The sequence below is a fragment of the Callithrix jacchus genome, chromosome 10 (genome assembly GCF_049354715.1).
Source record: "Callithrix jacchus isolate 240 chromosome 10, calJac240_pri, whole genome shotgun sequence".
In the NCBI taxonomy this organism is placed as follows: Eukaryota; Metazoa; Chordata; class Mammalia; order Primates; family Cebidae; genus Callithrix; species Callithrix jacchus.
Window position 1 is genome coordinate 117,068,162 of NC_133511.1, and position 13,081 is coordinate 117,081,242.

Sequence of the window (13,081 nt, forward strand, 5' to 3'; positions counted from 1 at the left end):
ATGTGATGGACTGTGGCATAGAGCCCTGGCCACCATGTTGCCATGGAGCCAATCTTATCGATTTAGCCTTCAGTTTGAGAACTTCCTGTGGAGGAGGAGGAGGAGGAGGATGAGGAGGATGTAGACAGTGATGATTCACACATCTTTTCTGCAGGGCAATGGGGTTAGGTGCTGATGTATGCCTGGTATTGTGCTTTCCATGTGTGATCTCCTCCAGTCCTCATGAAGGTCATAATGACTGGCAGTGGGGTGGGTGGGGAGTGTTACCACTTACAGGTTAGAAACTCAGAGAGGTTCGGGACTTGACCGAGGCATCCCAGCCAGTAATTGGTAACAGCAGGTTTTGGACCTAGGCTTCTCTTTGCCCAGTTCACAGATTCCCACTGAAGGTGACCAGGCTGCCTGGCTAGATCTGCTCAAAGCCAAGAGGTAGCCATTGTGGTTGTGGGGAATCCCTGTAAGGATACTAGGGGTCTCGAGAGTTTACATCATGATGGAGTGATAGGTGTCTGCCTCCCATGCTCCAGGTCACAGTTGTTCCCAGCTTCTGGAAACTTCCTTGAATCTATTCCATGATGGTAGCCTCTTCCCATTTCCTTACACATGTGTTTGAAGACTCAACTGATGTCTTGTAGGGTATACATGTGTGTGTTTGTGGGCATATATTTATGTGTTTGGGTGTGTGGGGGAGGGTGTGTGGGTGTATGTGTGGAGGGGGTGTGTTGGAGTGTGGGTGTATGTGTATAGTGGGGTGTTGGTTGTTTGTGGGGCATATGAGTGGGTGTGGGTGTGTGTGTCAGCTTGTAGATGTGTGTGGGAGGGTTAAGAATGTGTGTGAAGAACACTGGAGAGGAATGTAGAAGCAGCTCAGTAAACAGTGAATGGCCCTTATGCTGGGTGGGAATGGGATCACTTCCTTTAGATGGCCATTTTGTGATTTCTGCAGAGGAAGTTGAATGACATTGAGAAAGCTTCGGTCCTTAGAGGTGGCTGGGGCTTGGGGGAGAGCTTCCTTTTTCTTATAAACAGGAGCTTCTGACAGGGAGTGACATAGCACTGTTTGCTTTGTAATAGGGTGGTTTCTGAAAACAGGAAAATCTTTACTCTTACTGTGAGAATTGAAAGCTTGTGCTTTGGAGGAATCGTGTCTGGAACCTGTTTGGACAGTGTGAAGAAGGGTTTAGCAGCCCTGGGGTTCAAATCCAAAGGATGAGTTCAATTTTACCTATTGCCATATTTTAGATGTGTGGTTTTTGTCAAGTTACCTAACCTCCCTAAGTTGTAGGTTCCTCAACTGTAGTGAGTTGCAGTGACTACCACCACCACCACCAGCAACAAAACCTAGCATGTGTTGAACTTACAGTGTACCCGGCACCATGCAAGAGTGTCCTATATTCATTATCTCTTTTATTCCTGACACAACTCTATGAAGCAGGTAGTGTTGTTATCAGCATTTAACAGAGGAAACCTAGGCACAGCAAGATAGGTAACTTGCTAGTTCCTCCCTTTCTCACCTCTCACCCACTGCAAAAAAAAAAAGAAAGAAAAAGTAATTGGTAGAAGTAGGATTTAATTTCAGATGTTGAGACACCAGAGTTGTTTGATATATCACAGAGCTGTTATGAGTTATAAAGGAAATTATGTGCAAAATGCTTAATATAGCTCCTGGTACTTCATGAGCTTTCAATAATGTTAGCCATTTACTGTGTTTTTAGTTTCACCCTGTTCATTTTTGTCTTTTGCAGAAGCAGCTGACGCAGGATGATGACACTGATGAGGTCGAGATTGCTATCGACAACACAGCTTTTATGGATGAGTTCTTTTCTGAGGTAGGCAGGCTTCCTGTATTTTTTTCTAAATGTACATAAGAAAACACTTCTTCTTTAATAAGAATTAAAAAAACTTTAGATTTTTCAGGGTAGCAGAGGAAGGTCACAGTCTTTTGCTAGGGTGGATGGCTGGATGAAGAAATTAAAATGACATTCTCTTTTCAATATTTACTTGAAAGGGTCTGGATTTTTAAAAATCTTGTTAAGAAAGTCTGTAGGGGTCAATTATATGTAATTGAAGAGATGCTTTTAAAGTCTTACGCCATATGACAACATTTTAATAATATCCTTTTTTGCTTAAAGTACATAACAAATACAGAATCAACCATAGGATCACAACCGTGAGTATAAAACATTGCGTCTTTAGGCTTGTGATTCAGATACATCAAATATGTCACGTAACAAATACAGAATCAGCTGTAGGATCACAACCGTGAGTATAAAACATTGCATCTTTAGGCTTGTGATTCAGATACATCAAATATGTCACGTAACAAATACAGAATCAGCTGTAGGATCACAACCGTGAGTATAAAACATTGCGTCTTTAGGCTTGTGATTCAGATACATCAAATCTGTCACGTAACAAATGCAGAATCAACCATAGGGCCACAACCGTGAGTATAAAGCATTGCATCTTTAGGCTTGTGATTCAGATACATCAAATGTGTAGCTTCGAAAATTTTTGGGCCGGGCTCAGTGGATCATGCCTGTAATCCTAGCACTTTGGGAGGCTGAGGCAGGTGGATCACTTGAGGTCAGGAGTTTGAGACCAACCTGGCCAACATAGTGAAACCCCACCTCTACTAAAAATGCAAAAATTAGCCAGGCGTGCCTGTAATCCCAGCTACTTTGGAGCCTGAGGCAAGAGAATCACTTGAACCCAGGAGGCAGAGGTTGCAGTGAGCCGAGATCATGGAACTGCACTCTAGCTTGGGCAACAGAGTGAGACTCCATCTCAAAAAAAAAAAAAAAATTATAGTTCCTTTGACTTAATTCTAGTGGTAACTGAGAAACCAAAACTTCCAGTTTATTTTTGTAAAAGTTCAGCAGGGGCAAAAGGGTTCATGTCTATTGATCCACGTACTCTGATCTTAGAGGTCCTCATTGAGATGGTGCTGTGATAGGTAGGTGATTCACCTCTAAAAGGTGAAAAGCTTGTAGAGGTGGTAGTATATCATGGATGAAAATACTGGCGTTGGAGCTGGGTAAACTTGGGCCCGAATCTCAGCCCTGCTTCTGAGAAGCTGTTGATTTCATGAACATTCCTTAATCTGTGTCTGGGTTTCCTTACCTGTAAATTAGGATTGATAATGTAATTTCCAGTAGGTAGGATCACCTGAGCTCAGGAGTTTGAGGCTGCAGTGAGGTATGATCATGCCACTGCACTCTAGCCTGGGCAACAGAGTGAGACCCTGTCCCCTAAAAACAAACAAACAAACAAACAAACAAAAAAACTGGTGATCCAGCTTTTAGGTAACAAAAGAAAAAAACCCTAAACAGCAAAAATCTCCATGGAGTTTTGTAAGGATTAAGAAGGATAAAGTTTGAAACACGGCATAGCATCTGGCGTATATGTGCTTAATGAATGATACTTCACTATTGTGGAAGTCTCTGCCACCATACTATGGTTTCTTAGGTTTTTAATTTCCCTGGAAAGAAAGCAAGAGGTATTGTGCTCTTTTTGCAGAAAGAATATGATGCTTCCCATCCTCTAGACTGTGGATGTGGAAAAGTAACCCTCCAGTTATTTTCTGAATGGAATGGAGTAGAGCTTGATGGTTCGTGCCCATTTATCTGTTAAAGTAATAAATGGAAATTAAGAGCAAACTTGAGTGTGTGCTGGCCTCATTGGGAAGTTGGCTGTAAACTCTCCACAGATCCCCACCCTCCTCATGGGCGGGTCCATCAGAGTCATAGTGAGATCAAACAACACTTAGGCTTTGTGAGTCCAGTGTTATGCCAATTTTGGATAGTGGAAGAACAATTTCCTTTCACTCCCTGGTGGGGGTGGACTTGAGAGGTTTGAAGTCTTTCTAGCCTGTCTCAGTCTGCCTTGGAGAACCAGATACATTAAAGAACTTCCCTAAGATAAGGAATATTCTCCAATAACTGTTCTCCTTTTTCTTCTGAGCCAGTCAGAGCATTCTCTAAGAGGACTCTCTTTGTTAGGTGGGAAGATGGTGGGCTTTGGCCCCTAAAACATGGTTTGAGTCTACTTTTCAAGCATTTCATAGCAGTGTGACCTTGGTCAGGTTGCTTAACCTCTCTGAGCTTTAATGTCATGCTCTGGAAGTTGGGAGTGTTGGTACTTACCTTTCAAGGATGCCATGAGGATCATATGAGATCACACGTCTGAGAAGCATCATCAGACAGAAAAGCACTGGATGGGTGATAGCTACTGCTGTAGAGGCCTTTGAAGATTTAACAAGACCTCCAGGGCTGCTTCATTGCTTATTGCTTTCTCTTTGTTATATGCATGTCTGTCATTTAGGGAAAAACCCCATGAAACCTATATCATATTTAGGGTAGAGAAGAGGGACAGCATGGGGAGGTGGAAAGAGCATGGTCTTTGAATTAAATTTCATATCTGCCACTAACTGTGTGATCTTGGTCACATTCCTTAACTGTTCCAAGTATCAGTGGGCTTATCTGGTTATCTAATTTGCAGTTGTCTATATTTTCCTTGGCCTGTTTGTTCACTTGGCAGAGAGTAAAGTTTCAGAGGAAACAGACCTGCCTTTGGAGGCAGAAGCATTAGGGGTTCATTGTTCTATATTCATTTATCTATTCTTCAAAATATTTGAGTGCTTTGTAAATATTTTATCTGTAAAAAGAGAAGAAAATATTCATGTCATAGGTTTGGTGGAGATTAAAGGAACTAATGCTCAGAAAGTGCTTATAGCATGGGGTGCAGCAGTGTGACTTTCCTCTTTTCTTGGATCTGAGAGAGCACAGAGATGATATTCCTGGGGGTAGTGGGGAGAAGTAAGAGGAAGTGGATCATGTAGCCTCTGGCCCCACGTAATGTGGTCTGAATCTCAGCTCTGCCCATTACCAGTGGTACAATTTTTAAAAAGTTAAGGACTCTAAACCTCAGTTTTCTCTAAAAAAAAAAAAAAAAAAAAAAAAAAAAAAAGAATATTGTCTGTCTTTTTTGTGGGTATAAAATGAGAAAGGGTATGGGTGCACTTAGCACAGTGCCTGACGTCTAGTAGATGTGTTCAGTACATTTTAGTTCTCATCACCTTTCTGTCCCCCAGTGTACTTATGAATAAGTAGACCACAAAGTTTACTTTATAGAATGTGGTGTAGACATACTCTTGAAATTGGAATAAATTATGTTTCAAAGAATAGGGATTTGGGGAAATGAGAGACTGTCCCCGCCCCCCGCTATGTGACTGGCAAGCATGGTCACTACACCCTGCAGGTTATATAGCTAAGTCACTTGCTTGGAAAAGCACTCTTTTGATAAAACTTACTTTTTGGACTGGTTCCAACAAGTCACCTTTGGTTATTTGCTGAGAGCACGAATCACAGCTTGGTCATAGAGGCATTTGCAAGGTGCACATGAAGTCACAGGACCAGGGTGTTTTCAGAATATGATTTGCACTGTCAGATTCCATCGTATCTTCTCCAGCTTCTTGGTTGTTGGAGAAAAAGATTGGCCTTTGGGTTTTCAAGCCACTTTAGCTGATCAAGCCGGAGCCTGGTAAATGATAAACCCCATAGTTTTGTCTAATTTGCAGTTGTCTATATTTTCCTTGGTCTGTTTGCTCACTTGGCAGAGAGGAAAGTTGCAGAGGAAACAGACCTGCCTTTGGAGACAGAAACATTAGGGGTTTATTGTTCTATATTCATTTATTCATCAAAATATTTGAGTGCTTTGTTATGCTTACTGTATTCAAGACAGCATGTTGGGTGCTGGGGATACGATGTTCTGTGTGACAGGATTCTTGCCCTCTGGTGTCTCCTTATCTGGTTAGGGATATAGAAATGTTTAAAACGTTGTTATATGGTAGTAAAAGTGTCAATAAGGGATCATGGGAGCACAGAAGAGGAAGCGTTACATTCTGCCTGAAGAGAGGAATACAAGGGAAGGTTTCCCTGGTTCTTAAATAGACTCATCATCAGAATCACCTGGGGAGTTCTGATTTTAGGACTGGAGTGGCTCAGACTTTTGGATTTGTAGGAAGTTCTTCCAGATAATTCTGTCATCTGCTGCAGCTGTGCACCACTGCAAAGTGATGGGGAACCTTTGAGGATTTAAACAAGAAAGTGATGGGCTCAGAGTATGTTTCAGAAAATTCATTCTGATGGCGGTTAGTGGACGGTGTGAAAGACCCGCAGTGGAAAGACCAGCAAGTCGGTTGATGGAGCCCAGGGGAAAAAGGATGAGAGCTTTGACCTGAATCTGTGATCCAGAGCAGCAGAGTAGCCTATCATTTAGGGATGCTTTTGACTAACTGTGGCTTAAGCAATAAAGATATGTAATTATTTTGCATATGAAGAAGTTTGGGGTTAGGTATGGTGCTGTTTAAAGGTCAATTTGGGGTTCTAGGTCAGCATTGCTGTGATCCTCTTGGTTTTTCTCTTAGGATTGTGAGAGAGAGTCTGTTCTGATGATCCATTGTTATATCACAACATAGCCCTGACATTTAGTGGTATAAAACAACTATTTTGTTATGCTGACAGATTCTGTGGATTGGGAATTCTAACAGGGCAAAGTGGGTCTGGATTATCTCTGCTCCACAATTTCTGGGACCTTTATTGGGAAGACTTGAACAACTGCAGGCTAGGATCTTGTAGAGGCTTTTTAAATTCTACAATCTGGTGCCTTTACTGGGGTGGCTCAAGGGAAACGCTTAGCAGAGACTCTCCATCGGAGTACCTACACTTGGCTTCTTTCTGTGGCTTGGGCTTCTCCTAGCTGACCCACTTAGGGCTATTGAGCTTGTTACATCGAAGCTCAGGGATGCAAGGCAAGTGTTCTAACTACAGAAGTTACATAGCACATCACTTCTGCTTGGCTCTATTATTGAAGCAGTCACAAGCCTGCCAGATTCAAGAGAGCAGTACACAGGTCCCATCTGCCTGTGTTTTGAAACCACCAGAGATACAGCTCCATTTGGCATCACCCTGTGACAACATTGCAAGCATTAAAAAAGGTGCGGCTAGAAAAGTCCAAAGATCCTTTCGTCAGGGAGGAAAACTGCCCAGCTCCTCCAACCTGACTTCCCTTGTGGCCTCCTGGATAGCACTGGGTCACATTGTGTGGGCACCCTTAGCTGGAAGGGACACCAGGAAAGTGAGTACTCAGCAAAGGGACAGGATTGCCAGGATCTCCATCGAACATACCATGATTCATCCTCTGGGGCTAGCGATGCCACTACCGAAACAAAGTTAGACTTCTGTTAAAAAGAAAGAAGGAGAAGGGACAAGGGAATTGCTATTTGTTGGGTCAGTCAAAGTGCTTTGTCATGGATGGCAATGTCAGATGCAAAAAGCCTTCTGTGATCAAATATGTTTGAGAAATGCTTTCTAATCCTTTCTTCTCTTGGAAACTTAAAATGCATATTAACTTACTGAAAGCTCTGAGGAGTCCTGTAAGAAACCAGCTTAACTTGGTTTAGCATTTAATTTTTCACAGTACGTTTTCTAACATGGACCTTCTATTAACAAGGATGAAACTTTTCTTTCTTCTTCTTTTTTTTTGAGATGGAGTTTTGCTCTTGTTGCCGAAGCTGGAGTGCAATGATGCGATCTCGGCTCACTACAACCTCTACCTCTTGGGTTCAAGCGATTCTCCTGCCTCAGCCTCCCAAATAGCTGGGATTACAGAGGCCCACCACAATGTCCAGCTAACTCTTGTATTTTCAGTAGAGGTGGGGTTTCACCATGTTGGTCAGGCTCTTCTTGAACTCCTGACCTCAGGTGATCCATCCACCTTGGTCTCCCAAAGTCCTGGGATTACAAGTGTGAGCCACCATGCCTGGCTGAAAGTTTTCTTTTTTGAATGCTCTCTTAGTTTGGGCTGCTATGAGAAAGTACCGTAGACTGAATGGCTTATAAACAATAAGAATGTGTTTCCTACAGCTCCCAGAGTTCCACCATGATCAGGTTCTGGTGAGGACTCTCTCCTGGGTTGTGAACTGCCATCTCGCTGGTGGAAAGAGCAAGCTAGCTCTTTGGCTTCTTCTTGTAAGTGCACCAAACACAGGAGCCCTTATGACCTGAATGCCTTCCAAAGGTCCCACCTCCAAGTACCATCACACTGGGGATTAGGCATCAACATATTAATTTCGGGAGAACACAAACATTCAGTCCATAAGAAGTATGCTTAAAAAAAGAGACCGTTTGCAATGATATAAGAAGCATGCTTGTCTCCTGCAGTTACTTATATTCATTTATTTATTCAACAAATGTCTCCTGAGCCACCCCACATGCTTGACACTGAGAATATCAATCAAGTAGTCTAAGTTGAGCAACATGTTGTCCTAGCACTTGAGGGGTCTGAGTCAGTTCTGGGAGAAGTAAGGGTGGGTTAATTGTGGGCACAGTGCTGCAGAGCCTGGCTGGGGGTGGGTGGAGCAATACCTGGCTAGAGGAGCTGTGAGGTGACCCGTCTTGAAGCATAGGGATTTGCTAGGTAGGCTTGATTTTGTTAGAGCTATGAACCTCAAAGTGAATGCAACTTGGAAATCCAGACATTAAACCTGGCAGGTTAAATAGTTTTTAATTCTTTACGTAGAGCATTGGATGTCAATGACCTACCATGCAAACTGGTAGATTCTTCATTTCCGGGCTCTTCCAATGGAGCAGGCCCTTGTCAGTCATATGCCTATTTTGCACTCAGGTTCATTCTCTACTGTCCCTCCTGTGCTCTGCTCTGTATTGCAGGAAACTACATTTTCCAGGTTCCCCTGCAAGTTGCTTTGGTATACTTGACCAAGGAGAGTGTTACGGACTGAAGGTTTGTGTCCTCTTGAAATTCATATGCTGTATTCTAATCTCCAATGTGATGGTATTTGGAGGTAGGGCCTTTGGGAGGTAATTAGGTCATGAGGGTGAATTAGTACCCTGATAAAAAGAGACATGAGAAAGATGATCTCTTTCTCAGCCACGTGAAGATACAAGAAGAAGGCTGTCTACAAGCCAGGAAGAGGGTCCTCCCCAGACATCAGATCTGCCAGTGTCATGATCTTGGACTTTTAGCCTCTAGTACTATGAGAAATATACCGTGTGTTTAAGCCACCTAGGCTACGGTGTTTTTCTTATGGGATCCTGAACAGATTAAGACAGTGAGGTATTAGCAGAGGACTCAAGGAGGAGGGAAGAGGCCATGGTTTCCTCCTTGTGTCTGCTCCTTAGACATGTCTTCTTCATGGCCTCAGCTCTTTCTCAATAGACCCTGCCTCCATGGTCCCAGTTCTGCTGGTCAACTCCACTGTGGTCTGGTCCCCATCAGACAGCTCTGGCTTTAGTCTCTGATGACCCTACCTTTCTTCTGTTTCCCTCTGACCTGCTGTTGCTAATGTTCAGAATGCCCCACCAAACTTCTGTTTGGCTTCTTGACCCTTCCATCCCTGCATAAACAATCCCTGTATTATACTACTTTGATTAAAATAACTAGATAGGTTTTCACTTTCCCGACTAAATTTTGAGTGATGCAAAGCACCAAAACACTTAATTAACTTGAGATTATTATCTCTGAATACTTGTTTTCATTGGTCAATATAATTCTGAGATCATTCTTTTCATTTGTAAAAGGAGAATTGAAACATTAGTCCTGGTCTTGATAAAACGCCTTTGGGAACTCGACTATCATTGCTTGGTTGACTAAGGTGGCCTTTTCCCTCCCTTTTCATCAATGTTTGTTTCTAAAGCAAAGATGCCAACAAATTAAAGAGGACTTGACTGAGCAGCTCACATATGAAGACTGTTTGGGATTCTGTCATTTTAGGGGGAAAGTAAAGGGGTATAAATTGTGAAAAGGAGTGATCATTTATTTGACAGTTATAGTAACATTACTCTTATCACCTCAGAATAAGTTTTCAATACATAAATATGCAGGAATTAATGCTCAACTAGAGGTACAAGGTATGTGGGAGTTTAGGAGAGGCAGAGACTAATTCTTAGGGAGAATAACCAAAGCTTTTTTGCTTAGCTTTCATCTTACCCCATATAACCTGCCAGTTTTACAAAGTAGTACTTTCTCTGCTTTTCCTTGTCTAATTAGATTCCACTGGCTAATTAGGTCCAGAGGGAAGAGACCATCCATATCTTTAAAATAACTCCTTCCTTTTAGTTAGATTATGGTTATTAGTATAATATGGTAATTATATTTGGCAACACGTAGCATGAAGACTGTTGACTTGGGTGTTGACCTTAGATTTCCTTGGGTGGTAACTGATGACGTCAGACTGTTTTGTTAAGACTGTTTTGTTACAGGATTGCTGTAAGGATTAAATGAGGCATGCCTGTAAAGGCATTCCACAGTGCCTGACATGTGATAAATGTGCAGAAATTGCTGGCATTTTTGTGTTTCTCATTGTCATCACCTAACATTTACTGAGCCTGTACTTTGTGTTCAACATTTGATATGTATTGTCTAACTCAATCTTCATAAAAACTCTAAAGTGGGTATTATGATAATTCTTATTTCACAGACGGGAGTATTGGTGCTTAGGCACACTAAGGGGTGTGTTCAAGGTCATAAAACTGCCGAGAGAAATAGAGCAAAAACTTGAACCTGGTCTGTTTGATTGTATTTCCTTAAATCCTATATATTATCTGGATTCCTATATTACTAACAAAGCATTGAAAAGAACATTGAAAGCCGGGCATGGTGGCTCAGACCTGTAGTCCTAGCACTTTGTGAGGCTGAGGTGAGTGGATAACTTGAAGTCAGGAATTCGAGATTAGCCTGGCCAACGTTGTGAAACCCTGTCTCTACTAAAAAGATACACACACACACACAAATAGCTGGTGTGGTGGTGTGTACCTGTAATCCCAATTATTCAGGAGGTTGAGGCAGGAGAATTGCTTGAACCCAGGAGGTAGTTGCAGTGAGCCGAGATCATGCCACTGCACTCTAACCTGGGTGACAGAGCAAGAGTTTGTCTCAAAAAAAAAAAAAAAAAAAAAAGAAAAGGAAAATACATTTTAATAAACAATGTACAACGAGAAGGCACTGGGAATATGTCAGCTACAAATTTTGCATGGTATTTAGAAAAAACACTTTTAGATTGGTTTCCTTGGTCAACAATACTTTTTGAGGGCTCATTGTGTAAAAAGCTTTCTATAGCGAGCTGCAGTGAGAAGACAGAGAAATAAGGAACATAATTTCTGTGAAAGGCAACTGATCCATTCTCCCAGACCAGTGGATTGAACATGCACATTAACCTGATGTGGGCTGAATATGCATGAACTTGGGAGAGATGATACAGGAGCCTTCCGTAGGCATTTACCTGGTTCAGGAGATGGGGTTTAGTATTCCTGAGTTCAAGCCTTGGTTTTGCCTCTTTCTGCAGTATAACCTGGAGTAAGTTTCTCTACTTCTTTGAGCCTCGGTATTCTCATATGTGTGCAAAGGAGATGATGATAGCCTCATAGAAGTATTGTGAAGGGCATAGCGTTGTTTCTGATACAAAGATATGTTCAGTCAATTTTAGTTCTTAAATATATGAATACTCAGTAGTGTTAGATGTCAGTATACTTAACCCCAAACAGACACATGCAATAGCCCTTAAACTTTTAGCTTGGGCACTTGTTAGTTTCCTAACTTTTTCTCCACTCTCCTCATGATTTTTTGGTTATCCGGCAAATGCACAAAAGGAAATCACATGTAGCTGCCGTTTTACACCATGAAATACTCAGAAAGTCACCTTAGAGGAAAACCAGTACTTCTAAGAAAAAGCAAAGCCATGAAGTTCAAAAAAAGAAAGCTCTATGTTGGCCATTTGCCAGCCTTGAAGTCCCACAAAGGTCCTGTGATTAGTTGGTGAACTAACTAAATTGCTGTGAAATCAAATTCCTGGAAATGCCTCCAAATGGAAAGGTTGGTGCAGACAGAGGAAAGGGACCAGCCACAATGGGTGGAGGGTGGGTGGGGTGGAATGGAATGGAGTGCTCACTGAGCCTGGGAAGTCCCATAGGCAGGTTGAGGATAGAGCACCCAGGATCAGTTCTTCTGTGCATAGGGCAGGATGAGTATCAGCCATCAAGTCTCCAAATGCCTGTAGTGACACTGAGCCTGAGGCCTGGCAGTGTCATCCTAGAAACTTTCTATCTCTTCCTGTGTTTCTACCGTTGACTAAACTTTGGGTCAGGATACTCTTCAGTTTATAGGCGGGTGATGAAAAATGAGAACACATGGACACAGAAAGGGGAGTACTAAACACTGGGGTCTATTGGAGGGAAAAGGGGAGGGCCAGTGGGAGGGGGAGGTGGGGAAGGATAGCCTGGGGAGAAATGCCAAATGTGGGTGAAGGGGAGAAGCAAAGAAAAGCACACTGCCATGTGTGTACCTACGCAACTGTCTTGCATGCTCTGCTCATGTACCCCAAAACCTAAAATCCAATAAAAAATTAAAAAAAAAATAATTTTCCAGATGAGAGAATTTCTATGACAACGAATCCACTGAACATGCACAATCTAAGTCCTTCATGGCTTGTTAAAATTTGATCAACTCATTTAAAAATGGTTATTGTGTTTTCTTCTAGAAAGCCTTTTTTCCCCCCCTCAATCCTGTAAAACAGAGTAATTGCCTGGGCAAGACAGTCGTGTGGTGGAAGTAGAAACATGGCGTGATGTAATGACATGAATTATAAGAGGGGCCAGTAGCCTCTGATGTGGTCACACCCCTGGAGTCTGTGAGTGTATTAGTCCATTTTCACGCTGCTGATAAACACATACTGGAGACTGGGCAATTTACAACGGAAAGAGGTTTAATGGACTTACATTTCCACGTGGCTGGGAAAGCCTCACAGTCATGGCAGGGGTTAAGGAGGAACAAGCAAGTCATGTCTTTCATGGATGGCAGCAGGCAAAAAGAGAGCTTGTGCAGGGAAACTCCTGTTTTAAAACCATCAGATCTTGTGAGACTTACTATCACGAGAACAGCATGGGAAAGATCAGCCCCCATGATTCAGTCACCTCTCACTGGGTCCCTCCCACAACACATGGGAATTATGGGAGCTACAAGATGGGATTTGGATGGGGACACAGAGCCAATCCATATCACTGAGTAT

General features: G+C 42.4%; 1 protein-coding gene across 15 annotated transcripts in view; it reads left to right on the plus strand.

Annotated features, from left to right (window-relative positions):
- STX3 (syntaxin 3) overlaps window positions 1-13,081 on the plus strand; it is a 49,384-nt gene that overhangs the window by 16,227 nt on the left and 20,076 nt on the right. For all 15 annotated transcript variants that reach the window (XR_013523447.1, XR_013523443.1, XR_013523445.1 and 12 more), the window contains exon 2: window positions 1,746-1,829. Coding sequence is in view for 9 of the 15 variants with exons in the window: in XM_078341111.1 (XP_078197237.1) it covers window positions 1,746-1,829 (84 nt within the window). In the remaining 6 variants the exon portion in view is untranslated. The remainder of the gene's footprint in view (window positions 1-1,745; window positions 1,830-13,081) is intronic.